The 15718-nt window shown below is 41.1% G+C and overlaps 1 protein-coding gene across 2 annotated transcripts; it reads left to right on the forward strand.

Moving 5' to 3' along the window:
* The first annotated feature begins 1979 nt into the window (after positions 1–1979).
* On the forward strand, positions 1980–15470 carry ivns1abpa (influenza virus NS1A binding protein a). 2 transcript variants are annotated; one of them, XM_073856182.1, is made up of 15 exons: positions 1980–2177; positions 7516–7737; positions 7945–8079; positions 8553–8722; positions 8865–8940; positions 9060–9233; positions 9746–9871; positions 12070–12177; positions 12755–12881; positions 12969–13196; positions 13271–13387; positions 13480–13611; positions 13692–13823; positions 13973–14146; positions 14239–15470. In XM_073856182.1, exons 3-15 carry the CDS (start codon positions 7969–7971, stop codon positions 14493–14495), a joined length of 1932 nt encoding a protein of 643 aa, XP_073712283.1. In that variant the 5' UTR covers positions 1980–2177; positions 7516–7737; positions 7945–7968; the 3' UTR covers positions 14496–15470. The 2 variants fall into 2 exon arrangements, with proteins under 2 accessions (XP_073712283.1, XP_073712282.1); XM_073856181.1 differs by having other exon boundaries at positions 1981–2177; positions 7516–7756.
* Positions 15471–15718: the final 248 nt, after the last annotated feature.

Raw genomic sequence — 15718 nt, forward strand, 5'->3', positions numbered from 1 at the left:
AAAATCCATTCAAAAATGTGGGAGAGATTCACAAAGAGTGGACTGCAGCTGGAGTCAATGCATCAAGAACCACTAGGCACAAGACCTGGGTTTCAGCTGTCGCATTCCTTGTGTCAAGCCACTCTTGAACAACAGACAGCGTCAGAAGCGTCTCGCTTCTGGGTGGTCCAAAGTTATGTTTTCTGATGAAAGTAAATTTAACATTTTCTTTGGAAATCAGGGTCCCTGAGTCTGGAGGAGAGGCAAACAATCCATGTCGCTTGAGGTCCAGTGTAAAGTTTCCACTGTCAGTGATGGTTCAGGGTGCCATGTCATCTGCTGATGTTGGTGCACTGTGTTTTCCGAGGTCCAAGGTCAACGCAGCCGTATACCAGGAAGTTTTAGAGCACCTCATGCTTCCTGCTACTGACCAGCTTTATAGAGATGCAGATTGCGCAGTATGGTGTCAAACAGTTCATACCATCCAGGCTTTATAATTTAATCTAACAGGGCTGAAAAATGATGACTTACCTCAAATGAAGTGAGCACTATAAACACAAGCCTCTTTGATATTTGCATTGTTCCAGTCTGCACGTTAATTGCTTGCAGCCGCAGATGTTGTATTTTTTTGTTTTTGAGATTCTGCATGAATCGTGAAAACTTAACGGAAGACCTGGTGCGATTTTCACAGCCCACGACGCAAGTAGGCATTTTTGACGATACCGAATAATACGCAACTCAATCTGCTGTAATGGCTTTTCTGACCCCGACATGCGCAGTGGGAACCGCCTGTGACGTGAACCGTGAAGGGGTCTATTGGTAATATTTTATCCAACATTATACATTTTGACACTAGTTCAAAATACTGTCTTACTGTATGGGTCAACAATTCAAGCATTCACAAATTACAGTAATTACACCCGAACAAAGAGAACAAGCCCAAACTCTGGTCCCCTGGACAGACACTGATCTGCCTCCCTGATAGGGCCACAATACCTCCACATGTAAACAGGATCTAGCTTAATCCCTTTCTTCAGTTATGCATTCAAGTGTTTTTAAAACACCTGATCCATGTGTCGACGATTGCTTGTCGGTTCAGTTGTTGCGGAGGATTTGCTCACAATGGTCAGGATGTTTCTAGAAACCCTGTTATGTGGTGAGTGAATTACACTGGCTGGCGGTTTCAGAATGGGCAGCTAGCACTGCCCCGGGCTCATATGTCTATAGTCGTGCTTGTGATCCATTAATCCAATTAAGATTTACAACGGTGACTGAGGCACACTAAACCTTACCTGTGCATGAGAGACAGGATAATGAGGGATATTTGGCTCTGACGTCACACACGTTCCTGCATCACAGGAAAAGCCTAACTTCCCTGTATTTCCTTTATTGAAGTTGCCATCTTTTTATGTTACCATATTTTAGTTTCATGTAATGTTGGTCAATATACGTTTTTTGATAATAATAAAAAATGCTTTACTTTCTCATGTGGTTATGAAGGTGTGAAATATATGACATAAAAGCTATAAAAAAGCTATAACCAGGACATTTCACCATTGACCATATGCAAAATCTTACTGACCAGTGACCACACCCTGCTGAATAACAAATAATATTTTAATAGTTTCTATTTAATTACTATGAACTATTAGCTGTTTACTATAAAACCACAGCAAACTTTCTTTATGTTGTGTTTTAAGCCGTATTCCAGTAGAAATTAATCTTGACCTGTTGGTTCCCATTTGCCACGTAACATCCCACCAATATTACCAACACATTACCGGTAGAAACAAACAGAGACCAGTTTCTAATAAACAGAGACCAGTTTCTAATAAAACCAATATTGCCAAACGTTTTCGGGATAAACCTTTCATCAGTGCCCGTGATATAATTTAAGAGAACCAGACACTAGCCCAACGCGCAGGCTCAGTACCTCACAGTCCGCCGCCGGTACTTTTCCGCAGGCGGGGCTCCGGGTCTGACGTCACGCCAGGAAACAGCCCCGTGGCTCTTGTTAAACGCGTGCTCCATCGTCACTGTCAAAGCTCAAGCGCAGATCTAACAGCACTGAAACCCTACACGCCTTTTCGGACGCAGAAACGTGGTAGCGTACATCCATTGCTTTTGCAATATCCAAAACCAACAACTCTGAATTCACCTTAAATATGTCTACTATCGTCTACTGTCAAACAGATCAGGTAAGAAGATCATCGATCAGTAATGCTTTGAGTCTCGTGCTTTCGTTTTAACACAAGGCGACAGCTTTTTAAGCGACAGCTGTTGTGTGTTACATGCGTGGACACTTGACTACCTCATGGTGGTCTGTAACAATAAGATGCAAGTTATCTTGATAAATCTTTGTCTTTTAAAAGAGAATTAACAGTACTCGCGTGGGTTTATTGCATTGTGTTTGCACTGAGCGCGGCAAACCAAGATTTTTAACCGCTGTAACGGTACTACGTTAAGCCCGATTTTTAGTCAGAGTATTAACGTTAACGTTACCGATTGCTCCGTTTGTAGTTTTATCAATGATGGGCAAAATGAGCAAACGTTCATAATAAATTAAAAAGACATCCAGGCAAATGTCTAGAAACATCAATGATTTGCGCAAAAACCCTAGAGGCCGCGAATACGACATAACTTAGTTACTATAAATGAATAACGTTAAACCACCACGGTACGATTTGTCAAGGTACGTGCCAGCGTGGTTACCGGAAAGTAGCGTTTTTGGCGTGTATTTTGGCGCTAAACATCCGTTTTAGTCTATAAATGATGTTTTGTCAAAAGAAAGAAAAATATCCTACTGACCTAGTTTTACGTTAGACTTAAGTAGCTTGAAGTGTTCTGATGCAACAAACCTTATTGTGCGGGTAAAGTGGTATGTCTGCGAGCCGTGTTGATGGACGTTTTATTTGGCCAATAGGATTGCTTGGATCCGTGGGTTCTGGCCTATCCGCATTCGTGGAATGTGTTGAGGCGGCAATTATTTATGATTCTTCGCATTTAATGCAACACAATTTTTTCGTACTTTTGTAGATCATTCTACAAATCCGTGCAATTGTTTGTTTTTGCTCATTATTTTTACAACGTATGTTTAAAAACGATGTTGAGATGAGTTTAATTACAAATAATTTCAATAAATCATGCAATAGATACAGAATAACCAAATTTGATTTTATTTAACCATTAATTGATTTTATTCGTTAATTTTATTTGCTGTATTTCTCTCTCTATATACGAACCTAATACACGAAAGACAGGCAAATATAAATAAATGAATAAATAAATTTGGACATCAGCCTCACGTGTTGCCACTTACACAGTAAATTTATACTGTGTTAAGCCCATGAAATCTCCAGGCTAGAATTTCACTTTCTGTAAAGCTGTTTCTGTTTACCACACCCGCCTATGGATGACCTAATTGATGAGCACAAAGCTTATTTGTAAGGGAAATGTCTCTAACAAATGAAGAACTGGTCATTTTGTGACCTTTGCTTGTGTTTCGATTCTTTGTGAAATTCCCAGATAACTTTAGCAGGGGAAGATAAGTTGTTTTCTGTTGGCAAAGACTTTGGACACATTCATAGCATACAGACAAAGATAGCAGAAAGATCTACGTGGTATTTTATCCCTGCTTTTTAAATGAATTGCTCGGCTATGTATTGCCTTGTCATTCCTCCATCACTCTGCCTCTATTGCGTGCTGTGATTTAATGCGAATCAAAGACATTCTCGCTCTTTCTTCCTCCCTCTCTCTCTCTCTCCTCACATAGTAAAGGATTATTCAATTTTCCACTGTGTTCTTAAGCAGCAGCAGGTCATGTGGATGCTTTGTTAGTTCACTCTTTACATTGTGTTCTCCCATTAACCTTTTTCTTCATGAATATTAGCATTTTCTTTGTAATAGCTAAAAACTCTCAAATGATTTGGTGCCCTTTGCCCTGTATAGCTCAGTGGTAGAGCATTGAGTTAGGAGCGCAAAAGGTCATAGGTTCAAACCCAGGGAACACATACTGATTAATACATTAATGCATTTCTTGTTGTAATGCATTAAAGTCACTTTGGATAAAAGTGGATAAAAAATGTAACGGTTTAATAATTATTGTAATGGAACAGAGATAATGCAGTGTTTCCCACAGGATTTTGAGGAGACTGTGGTGGTGATGACATCACCTGCTAATTAGCATATATGTGACGTCATCATGTCGTGTTTGCGTTTGATCTAGTGTTGGCACCTGAAATATGTTTCACTTTTACTCTTTGATCTGTATCTGTATTTAATCTGTATTATATATCAAGTTATATAAATTAAGTGAAATAAAAATGTAAATGGGAATCATGAAAATTCTATTTGTGGGGGCCAGTGTTGATTCTGTGGTGGGCCACCACAAATAAATCAATGTATGGGAAACACTGTAATGTATTGTTGTTTTTATCAGGTCTCATTCCATTACTTTTAATAAGGATTTTTATATTGCGTAACAGGCATTTCAGTAATTTTATGAGTAGTCTGTACTCAGTTTTTCTGAATGTTACATAACCCTTGGAAAGTGGCTCAGAAAACTGTTGCGCACATGATATTATGAAAAAAATCAACATGCTTGTTTTAGTCTCAGAATCATGGTCCATTTGACCATAACATTATTTTTAGTTTTAAAATGCCCCCGTACCTCATTCACCCACTGTCTTTTCTGTACATTTAATAATGTAGATACATGTATCACTTATGCATGCCATTCATTAGCTTAAAGGCACATTAGGGGATTTGCTGATGGCCAAGACTCAACTGGCAAAAAACATAAAGCAAATAATGCCAAGGTCATGTGTTTTATTTCCCAAGGAACACACATATTGTATTGATGAGATGTATCCTTAATGCGCTTAGAATGGCGTTGGATAAAACAATCAGGATTATAAATAAACAAATGCTTGAAAGCTTTTGAGTACGTGACGCTAAGTAATGTACTTTCAGATTTGGCACAGATCCCAGTGACGTGGAAGAACTGTGTCTTATGACTCGTTTCTCAAAATAATTGCATAAACACACAAACTGCCTGTGGTCATGGTCTAGCCACAGAACTGATAGGGGTATCTAAGATTGCTTGCATGTCATCTTAAGCTTTATTTTTTGAGATGGCCTTAAGCAAGTTGATTGCCAATCTGGGTTATCTGTTTAGTACTTCAACAAAGTTAGGAAACAACTGAAAACAACTCTCTCTTGTCTACCGTGTGACCCACGCTAACCGACTAAGCATGCTGTTTACTGCATGCCATGGGGGCAAAACAATTGCATGGACAAAACCATCTTTCAAAGTCTTTTTCTGCAACTACGCCTTTCAACTGCCTGTCTTTTTTATCTTTGTAACATTGTCTCTGTCAATAATTGAGGACGCTGTGGTTGTCGGCACACAATGGGAGATTTGTGAGTTAGTCTGAAGTTGCACAGTCACCATAGCCTTTGTCTGTAGTCTAAACTGTGAATGCCCTGGTTTAAGTGATCAGTTCCTGAATCCACTCCAAGTTGACCAGCTGCTCTCAGATTAAGGCCAGTTTATAGTAGACAATTTGTATTTACTAGAAGGTCTTGTCTTTGTGTTCACTAGTTCGCCTGTGCTTTCGGAACTTAATGATTAATGGTAAACGAACTTGGCTTCGTGTCCTCGCAGGGAGCTCTGCACCCAGAGCTCTGTCTGAACCTTCAGAGAGAGCGAACCTGAGGCCGGGGCTCAAACCCCCAAGATCTACCCCCTGCAACAGAACTGCACAGAGGAAGAAAGTGAGCAGTGAAGGAGGAGATGATGAGGAGGAGGAGGGGGGTTGTGTGAAAAATTGCAGCTTGTCCTGGAAACCTGAAGGCTGCCTTATATACGCCCACATTGATGATTGACAGGCATAAATGTTTATGCTCCTCCCAAACCTATGTTTAGAACTGCATTTGAATTAATTTATTAAGGTAACTTGACATTTGTAATGCTTCATAACCAAACACGAAGCATCACGTTTTTTGCTCTAGTTTACTCACGGAATTTTACTTTGTGCCATCCAAATTTTTCGCTCGAGTTGAATAGCGAACTCGCACGGGACGATTCGAATGACGTAAATTGAGCGGTGTGATTGCTGCGAAAATGCGCTATTTGCCTCAAACGTGTCTTCGCAATCGTGCTGCCCAATGTGCCTCATTCGCATCGCCTTGTGTGAGTTCGCGTCTATTTGCGTCTTTGCATTGACTTTGTATGTAATCTACTGAATTAACTTGTTGAATTCGGGTTTGGTGAGTACGCCCCATAAATCTTTATGGCAAACAGGAAATAGTTTGCTTTACCGTGATATGATTCTATGTTTTTCTATGTCTTTGAAGTGATAAAAGCTCTATAGAAGGGTGCAAAGATTAAAGTCTCAAACCCAACAAGATATTCTTTTCAGAACAATGAACTTCATATAACCCCCTACATATGTCCCCATGTGACCTCCAGTACCGAAGAATTTAGAAAAATGTGAAATGTGAGGCTTTTTATCCATTTCACCCATCCTGGAGGTTGAAATTGTTTCTCACGTCCCACTCCTCTTTAAGAGGATCCTATCTGCGGCATTTGTACGGTGAAGTAATTCATGGTCTAATGTTGTCTGAATGCTCTTACTGAGGTAAGCGCAATAGAGGATGTCATGAGCAGATTATTGAAAAGCAACCATTGTCCAACTAGGAGCCATGTAGATGTGAGTGGAAAAATACCAGCAGGTTTTCATGTAAAACTTGTGGATTACACGTACTGCAGCTTGTTTGTTTTCATTTTGTTTTTCCATCCTTCCACACAGCTGTGGCCAGCCACCTCATTGTGGGAATGTATTTTGTCCATCTAAATTCCTCAGTGATTTGTTGGTTGTGACCATCCTCCACCACTAAAGTGGGCCATTTTTTTGTTGGCTGAAAAAGAATTGGAGACCTTTGAAAAATTACGTAAACGTGTGGGTGTGGCAACCATGTGGTTAGCGAGAGGAAATGGAGGACATTTTTGTGGTGTTATTGAAAAGGAGAGTTGCACTGACTGCTGGAGAGGTGATGGATGAATGGCTGAAATGTGCTTTGAGAAGATTTGAGTTTATATAACCCAGAAAACAGTGTAACACACACTACACTGTGTGTTACTATAGCTCTATTAGTAGAACGTTGCATTAGTAGCGCAAAAGGTAATGGCTTTGTTCCTCAGGGACCAAGCATATGTATACCTTGTAATGCACTATACGCCGTTTTTGATAAAAGCATCTGCCAAATGCATTAATGTAAATTAATGCTGATCATAAATAAGGTGTTTACCTCTATAAAACATCAGTATTGTAAAAATGGGTCAGTCTCTGTTTGCATTTTTGCCCTCGAGTGGTGCGGTGTGATCGTCGTTTATTCCACAATACAATTGGATGTTTGATTGCGATGTGGGTCACCGCCTGAAGCTCTGTTACTGAAATTGTCATTGATGTAATCATTTTTCCAGAGATAATTTGTAACCTCAACCTTTATTTTTCTTCATTATTTATTATGCAGGTTACAATGCATGATCAACACAGAAAAGGTTTGAGTCTATAGCCAACGGGACACCCGAGGACTTGATTGCAGTCGCTCTAAGCCTGAGAGTTTGAGTCATATCTGTCCCCCCACTGTTCCCGCTGGTCGCCTGGCATTACCTTTGACACCCAATTTGTAGTGAAGGAAGACCTGGACACTCCCATTCCTGGCTCAACTTCACTTGCTTCTGGAAACCCAGTCGTACGTCATTTAGTATTAGGTAAACGCATTACTTATAAATGAGTACAATAGAATGGATTTGTAGTGATTATAGACTGAATGCTTTTGACCAGCAGCTCAAATTAGTGATATATATAGTGTGTGTATTTGTGCAGGTTAAAGACTAGGCTACATGTTTTGAGGAGTCTGAACACTGACTCAAACATGCTTTTTCTTTCATTTTGACAGGCTTAATTTCCAAAACAAGCAAAAATGATTCCCAATGGATATTTGGTCTTTGAGGACGAAAGTTTCCTGGATTCCACCGTGGCCAAGATGAACGCCCTTAGAAAGAACGGACAGTTCTGCGATGTGAGACTTCAGGTAACGCACCGTTTTTAAGTTCACTCTCTTTCGTAAGATATCTGCTGCAGGTGTTGATCACACCTGAAATATGAGGCAGGGATGAGTATGTCTCATTAGAGGTAGTTACTGAAACTCTAAATGGCTTTTAGCCGAGTGACATTCTTTAACGGATAAAGCCTTTTGTGTAATGTTACGAAAACTCAAAGGAATCTTTCACAGTTCTGAGTAAATGAAATAGTTTAATTATAGTTAAATCTCAAGATTTAAATTTGTGGTTTCTTTCTTCCTTAAACCTACTTTTGCCTGCTAGCATCTTTTGCATTTTGTATAAGGTAAAACGAAAACTAGCGTTGTGGCAGTGGCATTTGTATGAGGAAGTAAAACTTAAAACCTAGGCATTCTTTGAAAATGTGGCAGTTCAATTTCTTTTGGGTTGTACCTTTATCACAGTGAAATTAAAGGGATTCACTTTTGTCCTTTAACCCCTGCAGGTATGCGGTCATGAGTTGATGGCTCACCGGGCTGTGCTGGCCTGCTGCAGTCCATACCTGTTTGAGATCTTTAACAGTGACTTGGAGCCACATGGCATGTCCCATGTAAAATTTGAAGATTTGGACCCTGAGGCTGTGGAGATCCTTCTCAACTATGCTTACACTGCCCAGTAAGAGACAAATGTTATAGCCAGCCAAAGAAATAATTTGTAACTAACAGAGTCATAATGGTATAGTGAAAGTGATAATAAACTGTGGTCTGTTTGTAAATCCGTCTGTTATACTACAATATGCCTATGTTGCTTCCTGCAGGTTGAAGGCAGATAAGGAGCTGGTTAAGGAGGTTTACTCTGCAGCTAAAAGACTAAAAATGGACAAAGTAAAGCAGGTACTACTTACAATAAATAATATTTATTGTAAATGTGATCATATGCCTGTGCAGTTACAAGTCATGCAATTGTTTTCCTTGATATATAGCCCTAACTGACTTTTGGTAACTGCTTGCAGATCTGTGGCGACTACCTTCTTTCCAAAATGAATTGCCAGAGTGCCATCTCCTATCGTAATTTTGCCAGTTCCATGGATGATATGCGTTTGCTGGGCAAGATCGACAGCTATATCCAGGAGCATCTTCTAGAGGTGTCTGAGCAAGAGGATTTTCTCAAGCTGCCACGCCTTAAGGTTAGATCTTTTTTTAACATCTCTGCTCATTTACTACAGTGATTTCCAACATTGTCCTTGAATGACCCCCAAACAGTATATATCAGGGGTGGGCAACTCCTGGTCCTGAGGGCCACTGTCCCTGCAGAGTTTAGCTCCAACCCTAATCAAACACAGCTGAAAAATCTAATTGAAGTCTTCAGGACTGTTTGGAAATGACATTCAGGTGTGTTTGATTAAGGTTGAAGCTAAACTCTGCAGGACATGGCCCTCGATGCCCACCCCTGGTATATATTTTAGATGTCTCCCTTAGCTACACACATTCTTTCGGTCTCAAAGTGCTCTACTAACAAGCTGATGATTTTATTTAATGTGTTTGGTTAGCGAGACCTCAAAACAATTGGGTGTCCCCCAAGGAACCGTGTTGGGAGCCACCAACATTCTAGCTCTATTTTTCTTGACTATACTTAAGGCATTTGTAAAAAACATCTATTTAATAAGCTTCATATTCATTTTGCTTGGGTGTGTTTAAGTTGGAGGTGATGTTGGAGGATAACATGTCCTTGCCCAGCAATGGGAAGCTCTACTCCAAGGTGATTGTCTGGGTTCAACGCAACCTGTTGGAAAACGGAGAACCACTGGAGCGACTGATGGAGGAGGTCAGTAATGTCCTCCACTGTAAGCTCCTCTCTTCCTTCCCTCCCTGTTCCCCTCGTATTTCATCCCATTCACAGATTTAACAGGTCCGTTCACACCAGACATCCTAACGGTAGAGGTCGGTTGCGTTTTTTCTCTCTGCCTTCCATATTTTTGTTTCCTGTTTCCCCTTACCCACAAATCACCCCAGGCCTTTAAGAGTATACATTTAGGTACAGAACGGGGCTGTTACACCCTCTGCACAGGCGAGTGGTTAGTCCAGGTGAGCAGAATTAAAAGCCTCCTGATCGTTTAGTGCTGTAAAGTAACTGATGCCACAGAATTTACGAAACACAGAGAGTGAATTGGCATGTTGCCTTCTCAGTGACATCTCTTTTCTCTAAGCAGGTGTATGAATGTGTGAGTGTGTGTGCATACTCTGGGAACCAGCACTAACAGTTCTTCCTCCCCACTGATTTATCTCTCCTTAGGTTTATTAGAGCAAACATCAGCAGGATTCTCACAAGACTGAAGAAACCAAGACTGGGGCCCTCCAGGGTAAAGAGAGAATGAAAAGAACGAAAATAACAAAATGAGGGAGACGGGTCTGGATAAGCACTAGGCTCCCTCCTTCAAATAAAATGCACTTATCAATAGTACACTTCACATCTGAGTGTAACATTTGCAAGACACCGTTGCAAATACACAGAGTTTCACATACTATTTTTAGCATTGCCAAACTCACAAAAGCAGACATATGATTACACCGAAGAAAGTACTCATGTATAGACATAATTTAACTAAGTTATTCACATTTTGCAGCACATGAATGATTATTTATGCCACGCAGACTTAGATTTCCACTATCATTTCGCACGAGTTTTCTAATCAAGTACAAATTTAAGAGAGCCATCAATTTTGAAAGGCTTCATGATGGCATTTTCGATCCTAAAAAGGAAGTGGAAACGAATTGTAGCTTGTCTGTCACAAAATCGGATGTTGCAACTCTCAGGGTGCTTCTCAGTTCTTAATTGTGCATCTTCGTTTCCTCGCATCTCCGCTCCCCCCCAGGATGCGAGTGAGAAAAGACGTGAGGATGGGGGAGGCAAAGCATTAAGTAAAATGCCACATCCTCACTCTGTAGAGTTCATTCTCTTATGCTTTAAAAGTTACAGTAATAAACAATCACACATAATAATAGCATTACTTTGTACATATGTTGCCTTATTTTTAATTTCATTGGCCAAGACGTCATTTTAGGCAGTACTTTGCAATTTACACCAACATTTATACACAGTTGTGCAGAATCAAACAAAGACATCCATTTCAAAAGCAATGTCAGTCCTGGGGTGCCAAGGTCCTGCAGATTTTAGCTCCAACCCTGATAAAACCTCACCTACATGTAGTTTTGAGGTGACTCTTTAGACCTTGATTAGCTTGTTCTGGTGTGCTTGATTAGAGCTGAAGCTAAACTCTGCAGGACATTGGCACTCGGATGTTGCCTACCCCTGCTTTATGCAAAGGCAACTACTTTGATGCCATTTAATGCATAAATCGCAGATGGATCCACCAAAAAGGAGCAAATGCTTCTAAGTGTTAGTACACACAATGACCATCCCACAATTACCATCCCACAATGACCAGACATTAAGTGATGTTCACTTGAACCAGTTCAACGGATTGTCCTTTATTATTTTTTTTGTATTTTATTTGGTTTTGAAATCACTTTTAAGCTTGAGCCAGGAGTATTTTTACGATTTTTTTTTTATACATTTTTTAGCTGTAAAATTGATAACAGCTCACCAGTGTGTCTGATGAGTGACATCTAACTTGACTAACCTCCTCAGCTGAGAAGATGGTAGCAGCCGAACGTGTGTTGATGGAGCTTGTTTTCTATTTCCTTCTCCAAACTTGTTGACAAATGAAGGTTCCCGAGATGCTTTGTGGTGAACAGTATTGTGATCCAGACTCTGCTATTTACAGCGCAGTGACTTGCAAGAAAGTTACGAAGACCTAAAATCTTCCCGTCCAGAATCCTATGCAGAAGAAACGTGTTTATATTGTTTAAGAAGCTTTTTCACCAGCACCTTGCAGTCCGGCAGCGAAGAAGTGACTTTGCACCTCCCTCCTTAACTTTCCTTTTCCACTGACCCACGTAGTTGGGTGCTTTGTTGTCATGAAGACAGCCACATGGGTTCTATTGTCGCTGTGTGTTTTCCAGGTGCAAACGCTGTACTATTCGGCTGATCACAAGCTGCTCGATGGGAGCCTGCTTGACAGGCAGGCTGAGGTGTTCGGCACTGAGGATGACCACATCCAGTTTGTGCAGGTACACAACCAGCGCCGAGCTCTTCTCAGACTGGACCGCAGCAGGCCTGTAGTTAATTTAGGCCTGTTTTTGAGATTTAAGTTTAATGCTAGCAGCTTTTTTGTGCTGGGCTGTTGAATCAAAGCAGCAGAGACGATGGCTATACATCTTGCCCAAAAGTGTGAGTGTATATGTGTGATGTTTGTGTGAAATTGTGGATTGGACATAAGCGCTGCTTAGAGTGGTTTTACATTGGGATTAGAATTACCTAGACCGGGGGTCACCAGTCCTGCTCCTGGAGGGCGGGTGTCTCTGCAGATTTTGGCTCCAAGCCTAATCATTCACACCTGAAGCAGCTAATTAAGGTCCTACTAAACATACTAGAAACTGCCAGGAAGGTGTGCTGAGGCAAGTTGGAGCTAAACTCTGCAGGACGCCGGCCCTCCAGGAGCAGGTTTGGGGACCCCTGACCTAGACATTAGTTTAGCCGGTAAGATGTTGAGGTGGGCTTGCACCTTGACTAGGTCTGGGCTTGTTGTGAGGTTGTTTATGTGTGGACCATGGGCTCGTAGTCTGTAGCTGCACTGTGCCTTTGCAGAAGAAACTCCCACGTGAGAGTGTACCCCGACAGCTGAGCACCAGCTCCTCTTGCAGTCTCTCCCCTGGATCTACCAAACATTCCTACAAGCAAGAGTGGAAATATATTGCTTCAGAGAAGACAACCAGTATGTTTGCAACTCCCAGATCTTCAGATGCTCTGCTGTCAGGACTGAGGCCTTTGAGTCACCCTCTTCCTTTGTTTCTCCCTACAGACAACACGTACCTGTGTCTAGCTGTGCTGAATGGCATGCTGTGCGTGATCTTTCTGCATGGGCGCAGCAGTCCCCAGGCCTCACCTTCCGCCACCCCTTGCTTAACCAAGAGCATGAGCTTTGAGAGTAAGCCACTGGAGGAAGAGCAGGAAAAGCTGCTGGCACCCATGCACTACGCTCGCTCCGGCCTGGGCACTGGTGCTCTAAACGGTCGACTCATTGCTGCAGGTTAGTGAATGGGGTCCTGAAATTCTTATCTTTCTATATGAAATTCACGGTCTGATGGGCAATCTATTGCGTAGGTGGCTACAACCGTGAGGAGTGTCTGAGGACTGTGGAATGTTACGACCTGAAGACTGACAGCTGGACTTTCATTGCCCCGATGAGGACTCCACGTGCTAGATTTCAGATGGCTGTTCTCATGGTTTGTACATATAATCAAAGTGTATGAAGTACACACATTCTCAGCTTTTGAAGGCACTGTGAAATAATTGTTATAAATCATTCCCAATCATGGGTCAGCTTTACGTGATGGGTGGTTCCAATGGCCACTCTGATGAATTGAGCTGTGGGGAGACCTACAACCCCAATAATGACGAGTGGACAAAAGTGCCAGAGCTAAGGACTAATCGGTGCAATGCAGGTTTGGAATATTAGATGCCCTCAAAGCCCATAACAATTACCAAGGTTTAGATATGTTAATTTATGTTTGACTTTGTCCAGGTGTCTGCTCTTTGAGCGACAAGCTGTATGTTGTTGGAGGGTCAGATCCATGCGGACAGAAAGGTCTGAAGAACTGTGATGTTTTTGATCCTGCAAGCAAGGCCTGGACCAGCTGTGCCCCATTAAACATCAGTGAGTCACGTTGACATTTAAAAAAAATCCCTCAAAACACTAAACCACAGCAGTTGCAGGCATTTAAGAGATTAGAGTTTAAGCGTATGAGGGATTGCACTGTTAAAAAGTCTGATGCATCTTTTCTTACCATTTCTGTTTTTGTGTAGGGAGGCATCAGGCTGCCGTGTGCGAATTGGATGGATTCATGTATGTGATTGGAGGAGCAGAGTCGTGGAACTGTCTTAATAGTGTGGAGCGCTACAATCCAGAAAACAACACTTGGACCCTTGTTGCCCCAATGAACATAGCCCGCAGAGGAGCTGGAGTGGCTGTCCATGAAGGTAAGCAGAACAAAAGATGTTACACCTCCCAACAAAGTTTTACCGAATTTTCAGTGCTTTACTAATAATCACCAATGTTAATTCTCTCTCAGGTAAACTTGTGGTGGTGGGAGGCTTTGATGGTTCTCATGCCCTGCGTTGTGTTGAAGTGTACGACCCTGCCCGAAACGAATGGAGGATGTTGAGTAGCATGAATTCGCCACGCAGCAATGCCGGTGCGGCTGTGCTTGACGACATCATTTACGCCATTGGTGGCTTTGATGGAAACAACTTCCTCAACTCATTTGAGGCCTACAACCCTAATACAGATGAATGGAGCCCCTGTGCCAATGCCCTCACCAATCCATAAGAGCCAGGGGTTGGGGATCCATGCGGGAGCGAGGGGGGACTTACTCAAACTAACAGGCTTAGTGATGTAATCGTGCTTTGTGATGTCCTCTTTGTATGTGGGTGGGGTTATGAGATGTGTGGGATTGGGAGGGGTCTTATTGATGTCACATGGAGTTGCTTTTTCTTACAGTGTTTGGGAGGTATTGGGTGGGGGAGGTTGGTTGGGGGTTGCTAAGTGCAACTTGAAGTTGTTGCATATTGGATACTTTATTTTTTGTGTTGTGTGTGTATATATTGTTTTGTTTGATTTTGCTTCAGTCTTTTTTTTCTTGTTTTTATTAAGAATGCCAACATTTATTGCACATTGTGTAACTTTGTGGAATCGAATAGTTCGCAATATTTCATTTTTGGGGGTTCTTAAAGCATCTCTGAAATGAAGACAGGATTGAGTGGTTTAAGGAAGTGACTGGCTGAATTGGTTTTTATGCTTTATAGTGATTTTTAGCTCACTTTGAAGCTCCATGCTTATACAAAGCCTTATTTTACAAAATGTTCAATTACATGGCTTTCCTTTTGTCATCCAGCCATGATGCTAATAACTGTACCAATCTTTAAAGATGGCCTTTTTATATTTTTGATACACTGCTAAGTTACCAATAGATGGATTAGATAGTAGACGCAGAACATGTATAAACTTAAATCTGTGCCAGTTAAGTTGCACTTAGTTTAGGATATGCATACAGTCAACAATGCTTCAGTGCTTCTGCTAATTAAATAATTTTGTTACAGTTTTTGACAGATTTACAAGTGAGAAAATGCTTGTTTCTTTCTTGGTACTTTTTTTAATTACTGTGTTTAGCTTTTGGACACAACAGTTTATTTGCCTCCAAGAATTGGTTTTCTCATTAAACTAATTTGGGGTAAAAGTCTGTACCACATTTGTTATAAGCAGGTATTTCCTTACTAATAAACCATTTCAACCTGTGAAAGTCAATTGTTTGTATTTTTTATAGAAACTGTTGCCATAAATCTTTAATAGTTTTAACTAGGTTAAATTGGGACATTTCTGACATTGAGCTCACAGTCAATGGGTGTCCCCATTCACCCATACTAACTCTATAGCCTCCATTAGGTTTCAAAGTTTATCGATACGTTTTAACACTTCATCTAGTTTATTCTGGTGGGATTAAATTAAGGGTTACATTATCCTGGTAGAATTACACAGGGGGTTAGTTATAATGG

The sequence above is a fragment of the Misgurnus anguillicaudatus genome, chromosome 18 (assembly GCF_027580225.2).
Source record: "Misgurnus anguillicaudatus chromosome 18, ASM2758022v2, whole genome shotgun sequence".
Classification (NCBI taxonomy): domain Eukaryota; kingdom Metazoa; phylum Chordata; class Actinopteri; order Cypriniformes; family Cobitidae; genus Misgurnus; species Misgurnus anguillicaudatus.

Excerpts from the sequence above, each read along its gene's own strand:
- ivns1abpa (XM_073856182.1), top strand. The coding sequence starts at position 7,969 with ATGATTCCCAATGGATATTTGGTCTTTGAGGACGAAAGTTTCCTGGAT. Across the intron at positions 9,234-9,745 it reads TCAAGCTGCCACGCCTTAAG|TTGGAGGTGATGTTGGAGGA; the intron begins GTTAGATCTTTT and ends GGTGTGTTTAAG. Across the intron at positions 13,824-13,972 it reads CTGTGCCCCATTAAACATCA|GGAGGCATCAGGCTGCCGTG; the intron begins GTGAGTCACGTT and ends GTTTTTGTGTAG.